This window comes from Anopheles marshallii, chromosome 2 (assembly GCF_943734725.1).
Source record: "Anopheles marshallii chromosome 2, idAnoMarsDA_429_01, whole genome shotgun sequence".
Lineage (NCBI taxonomy): Eukaryota > Metazoa > Arthropoda > Insecta > Diptera > Culicidae > Anopheles > Anopheles marshallii.
Window position 1 is genome coordinate 54,549,110 of NC_071326.1, and position 5,977 is coordinate 54,555,086.

A 5,977-nucleotide genomic window follows, 5' to 3' on the forward strand; every position below is an offset into this window, starting at 1 on the left:
AAATGTCTGGTTTCTTTATCGTATTGAATCGTAAATAGAGTGAATCGTTCGTGGCAATTCTACACAACAAATCCCATTGTAAGTGTTTTTACCCTTAATGGTTTGTTAATTGTTAGTTAGCGGGAACAAAAATGTCGTGTCCTTTTTTATTACGAGTGATTGCCAATACAGAAGAGTATGATGGCATCCTCCATGTGGCATTTAAGTCATGGTATAAAACGCGCACGAAAAATGTACAGTGAAAATCGTGAAAGACAATTAGTTCTATTGCAATCGTCCAGTTTCTGAGAAAGTAATATTTTAAAACAAGTGAACGAATCCGTGGCCGTGCAAGAGTAATTGCTAATCGTAGTAAAGTTATAACCGCAATCTGTTCAATGATCTTCCTACGTCAGTCAAGCATTGCAACTAGTTTCGCATCAGATTGTCGAATCAAGACTTTATTATTGTAAACCAAAATGAATATAACAATAGCGTAACTGGGCGCATGAAATAAAAATCCATATTTTCATTCTTGAATAAATTTTGGAAATAAAATAAATAGCCAGTTTTGTGCAGCCCAAAGCATACGAATGAAAAGTGAGGTAGTGTGAGTGCAAGCGATGAAGCAAGAATGACCTGTTTTGACAGTTCACCAACACATCTAACCTTTTGTGTAAACGATGTGCTACGAACTACGAGATTGTTGAAAAGTTGACTTGCCAAGGCACAAACAAAAAGAAAAGAAGATAATTAGAAGAAAACCCTTCATCAAGTACAATTTTACGTCATATTTGCCACGAATGAAATTGTGAGAATCAATTGCAGTCTATTTTTCACCTATTTAATTCTATGCGTTTTTTTTCTTTCGAATTACATTAAAACCGGCTACCTTGGATTGGAAATGCAGTGCTTAAAACGGTCGTCCGCACAATAAAAGTACACTTTCGTTGATTCCTAACTCCGTTCCCGGATTACGCCTTGCCTCAACAGAACGAACAGTTGCAGTTCATGATCTGCAGTACGCTATAACTGAAAGGAATACGTAAACGTATCGTTGAAGTATATACTTCTATATACATCACGATTTCCATCTAGCTCACTTTTCTACCACTGTCATTGATTTTTTTTACTGTAAAAGACAACATCTAGCAATATGTCTTTCGATGAGACATCCGCGGACCGCAATGTGGAAATTTGGAAGATTAAAAAGCTTATTAAGAGCTTGGAAATGGCAAGAGGGTAAGTAAAATACTTCATTTTGAAGATTTTGTTTGTATTCTACAACAAACAATATTCACTGTTCGTTGCAGCAATGGAACGAGTATGATTTCGTTAATCATACCGCCAAAGGATCAAATTAGTCGCGTAAGCAAGATGTTGGCAGATGAATTTGGAACCGCATCAAACATCAAATCCCGCGTAAACCGTCTTTCCGTACTCGGCGCTATTACGTCTGTTCAACACAGATTGAAACTTTATACCAAAGTGCCTCCTAATGGATTAGTGATTTATTGTGGAACGATCGTCACTGAAGAAGGCAAAGAAAAGAAGGTCAACATTGACTTCGAGCCATTCAAACCAATCAATACCTCCCTTTATTTATGTGACAACAAATTTCACACTGAAGCATTAACTGCACTTCTTGCCGATGACAATAAGTTTGGTTTTATTGTGATGGATGGTAACGGGGCGCTTTTCGGTACCTTACAGGTACGAGTTTATTGAATACTAGTACATACAACGAGTCAATGTTAATATCATCTACTGCAACACTTGTTTTAATCGTTCTAGGGGAACACTCGCGAAGTTTTGCACAAATTCACTGTTGACCTACCGAAAAAGCACGGTCGCGGTGGTCAGTCTGCGTTGCGTTTTGCGAGATTGCGTATGGAAAAGCGTCATAATTATGTACGAAAAGTAGCAGAGGTTGCAACCCAATTATTCATCACAAATGACAAACCTAACATTGCTGGGTTGATTCTGGCAGGTAGCGCTGACTTTAAAACGGAACTAAGCCAGTCTGATATGTTCGATCCGGTCGGTTGATTATAGTATGTTTTTCATCTAAAAGAGGAAATAAGAGAATTATGTTTTCTTCATTTATCCACACCAGAGATTGCAATCAAAAGTCATCAAGCTTGTCGATGTTTCTTACGGTGGAGAAAACGGTTTTAATCAGGCAATAGAGCTGGCAGCAGAATCGTTACAAAATGTAAAATTTATTCAAGAGAAAAAGTTGATTGGTAGATACTTCGACGAAATATCACAGGTAAGATAAAATATCAGATCTGCATGCGGTGAGACTGCACACACATGTGCAGGTACACATTGTAAAAGGTACTGTTGATAAAATGATATTCTTGATTACGTTTTTAGGATACAGGAAAATACTGTTTTGGCGTTGAAGATACTCTGAAGGCCCTAGAGTTGGGATCGGTGGAGACTCTTATATGCTGGGAAAATTTGGATATTCAGCGTTATGTATTGAAGAACCATGCAAGCGCTACATCTACCACAGTATTACATTTAACGCCTGAACAGGAAAAGGACAAATCTCATTTTACTGACAAGGAGGTTGAGTGACTTTTATTAATCCTAATATGTACGATTTCTGTTTCCTTAATTCACTACATCTCTACATTTTAGAGTGGCGTTGAAATGGAATTGGTCGAGTCGCAACCACTACTTGAGTGGTTAGCTAATAACTATAAATGTTTCGGTGCAACTTTGGAAATTATCACGGATAAATCCCAAGAAGGTAGTCAATTTGTACGTGGTTTCGGAGGAATAGGAGGTAAGTAAACGTAGTGCTTCAAGTAAAAAACACTTATATTGCTAACTTATTGCTAAATAACTTTTTCTTCCCTTTCTTAATGCTTTCATGCGGGTTTTGTATAAATATGGATTGATTTAACAAATGAATACACTTTTCATTACCTAATATATAACGTAGGAATTCTACGCTACAAAGTCGATTTTCAATCCTTACAAGCGGATGAACCATTGGATGATGTTGATTTAGATGATTATTGAATTGTTTTTTATCCTCATTATTATGCCTATATATGGTACACTTTTTGTTCATTGGGTACGCACTACTAATCAACTCGACGGTTTTCTGTTGTTTGTTTTCATTTGTTTATTATTTGTTTTATTTGTTTTGTTTTATTATTTGTTTCGTTTGAATTATTTTTGGCTGTAACAGTATGATATACTCGGTAAAACGTATACATCATTCCGGTTATTATCATTTATAATGTGTACCACACATTTAGATAAGTTGTCCATTTAAGAGACCATCAATTTTACACGCATTATTCAATGCAAGAATGAATCGAAAACTGCCAACAGTACTAGACTAGCATGTTTATCTGTAAACATGCTCAGTTTATTGGATAAAAAAATTATCATTTCTTAAGGAAAATTATTGGATTTTTGGATCGGAATTGTCTCACTCTTGAACAATTCATTGAATCAGACAGTTTGTATGTATGTTTATTTAATATTTTCTCGCTATTCAACATGGATACAATTTCATTGCACGAAGGAAACAATAGTATACCGTGGCAAGCTATATTTTGGTTTGTTATTATTATATTTTTGAGAAAGTAGGCGCTTATACGATGTAAGAGTGATGGATACAAAAAAGCACCACTTGACTATCCGATGTGTATGCGCTTTTTAACCATTACGATATTTTTCATACTTAATAATCAACTACTCATTCTTGCACATTCCTTCGGCAAGGTAATTGAATTTACTCACCTATAATTTATATATAATTATGTTCGACTTGAATTTATCTGCGTGATTGTGTGATTATGTTTGTGTGTTGAATTTATTAAAAATTTTAACAAAAACCTTTTGACATTGACACTTACCTTGCATTAATAATTGTACAGTACAGTACAGTACAACACACATCTATACCATGTTGCGTAGTACTGTTTGGTCCTTTATGTTCTATTTGTATATTTAGTAGTTGTGTTTAAATGTATGCATAAAATCATAATGTAATAACGTTAAGAACGTTTATGCATATTCTGCATAAATGTTTTTACGTTATATAATTTTATGTTTTTGTGAGGATGTATGGAAGATGATAAACATTTAGAACCTATTTTTGTAGCGTTACCCTTTTTGTTGTCTTTCCCCATTGAACACAAATGTAATGTATATACCAATATAAATATTAAACACCAAACATTTCCACTTTTTACAGGAATACTGCGTTATAAGGTAGACTTTCAAAGCATGCAGTTGGACGAATTGGATAATGATTGTTTCGATCTGGAAGACTATTAAAACTTCATTAAACTGGCGTTGCATGATCGCGTATGCATAAAAAAGAGGTAATCAACGATGTACACCTCCTACTATCGATCTTAAAAGTAAATATATATATAAAGAAAAATATTAAAGCGAAAATTCATGTTCTAAATTGAAAGCTATAAATCCGGCACATAACTACACCTATTTGCCCAGGACATGAACGTTGGACAAAACATGAATAAAAGTAATAATAAGCACATATGCAAACTGAAACGAATGTGAGCTATCATTGACTTCATTAATATCCATGCCTCAAACATGTCTTATTTTTCACTGATTAAAAAAAAATAAAAAACTATCGCTGAGAAAAACTGTAACAATTCCTTATTTAAGTTTTAATTTTTCGCTTTTATCAAATGCTATATTACTATTGTAGAGTAGACAAGATATGACATCACACATCACATTGCATTTTTATATTTTCTTGTTGTCTCAACAAAGCACCGAGCCATATCTGCCACATGCCGTTTTTTTTTGGCCTATTCACAACCGAATAGTTTACCGTGGCTAAATTTATTATAATTTTTCATTCTTTATTGATTACCTTTAATGGATATATATTTGTAAATTTCTATTCTACGACGCTCGTAATTATTCATATACAGGCAGTCCCCCAGATACGCTATTAAAGCAGACCGCTGCGTGAAAAAAAAATTGCGTGTCTCTAATTTCCGCATAAGTCGAATCCGGGGGTAAAATCGTTTATACTTCAAAGTTAGATGGTTGACTTTCTTCTCTGCACTTAATTTGTTCGGCAAACCAGGCTACACTTTGATAGAATTAAATAAAATAAACTAAAACCAAATGTTTTATATGACAATGGAAGCTATTTTAGACCAATTTTACACCTTTTTGCTTAGATTTTGTGCTATAAACTAATTCAGCTGTCCAATTTCAATAAATCGCGTATCTCCGAATCCGCGTATTTCCGAATCCGCGTATAAGAGGAACCACGTAGAGGAACCACTACCTGTATATTCAATATGAATGAATAATGCAAAGTATCCATATTTTCCTTTGTATAACACCCTGTAGAGTCCAATTCTCCAAACCCAAGCGACATACCAAAGGAATCCGTTTGGTCTACGTAGATGTCTACGGCTAAGTATACTTGCACACCTATAGCTTTGACGATAGAAGCTGTAGGTTTGTTTGTTTACAAAAAAACTGCAAGGGATAAGTGTTCTGAACAATGCTGGGAAAAATTTTGGCCAGATCACGTGACCACTCACGTTTGAGAAATACGTAATAGCCATTCAAAAGTGTTCGAAAGATTCACCGTGCTGAATGGAACTGCATTGTGTCCATTTGTGTTCTTCATACCTATAGCAACTGCTTGAATTGGCCGTTGAAAAAACCACTCAATCCACCAGAAACGTTTTCCAAAAGCAATTCCATCAATGTGCTCCGTCGCTTGAAATCGATACTTGCATTTGAGCCATCGAAAATAACGACGACACTGAGAGAACATTCTCCAGGATAAAAAAAATTTCATCAAGGAAGGACCAATATCGAAACTCGTCGAAAACTGACACCCGAACCAAACCCGAAATGTGTCACGGGCAATTCTCATCGCCCTTCAGTTAAAAGTACTTTCGTATCAGCGGTTCTGGTTCACATAAACAGTACTACAACACATCACCTCAAGAAAGAAACGAAACAA

At 35.2% G+C, this 5,977-nt stretch overlaps 1 protein-coding gene across 2 annotated transcripts; it reads left to right on the forward strand.

Moving 5' to 3' along the window:
• The first annotated feature begins 1,132 nt into the window (after positions 1 to 1,132).
• Positions 1,133 to 4,287, forward strand: LOC128709954 (eukaryotic peptide chain release factor subunit 1). 2 transcript variants are annotated; one of them, XM_053804990.1, is made up of 7 exons: positions 1,133 to 1,221; positions 1,293 to 1,692; positions 1,774 to 2,019; positions 2,096 to 2,251; positions 2,359 to 2,556; positions 2,629 to 2,776; positions 4,205 to 4,287. In XM_053804990.1, exons 1-7 carry the CDS (start codon positions 1,136 to 1,138, stop codon positions 4,285 to 4,287), a joined length of 1,317 nt encoding a protein of 438 aa, XP_053660965.1. In that variant the 5' UTR covers positions 1,133 to 1,135. The 2 variants fall into 2 exon arrangements, with proteins under 2 accessions (XP_053660965.1, XP_053660964.1); XM_053804989.1 differs by lacking the exon at positions 4,205 to 4,287 and adding an exon at positions 2,936 to 3,015 and having other exon boundaries at positions 1,136 to 1,221.
• The last annotated feature ends 1,690 nt before the right edge of the window (positions 4,288 to 5,977 follow it).

Excerpts from the sequence above, each read along its gene's own strand:
- LOC128709954 (XM_053804990.1), top strand. The coding sequence starts at position 1,136 with ATGTCTTTCGATGAGACATCCGCGGACCGCAATGTGGAAATTTGGAAG. Across the intron at positions 1,222-1,292 it reads AGCTTGGAAATGGCAAGAGG|CAATGGAACGAGTATGATTT; the intron begins GTAAGTAAAATA and ends TGTTCGTTGCAG. Across the intron at positions 2,557-2,628 it reads CTCATTTTACTGACAAGGAG|AGTGGCGTTGAAATGGAATT; the intron begins GTTGAGTGACTT and ends TCTACATTTTAG.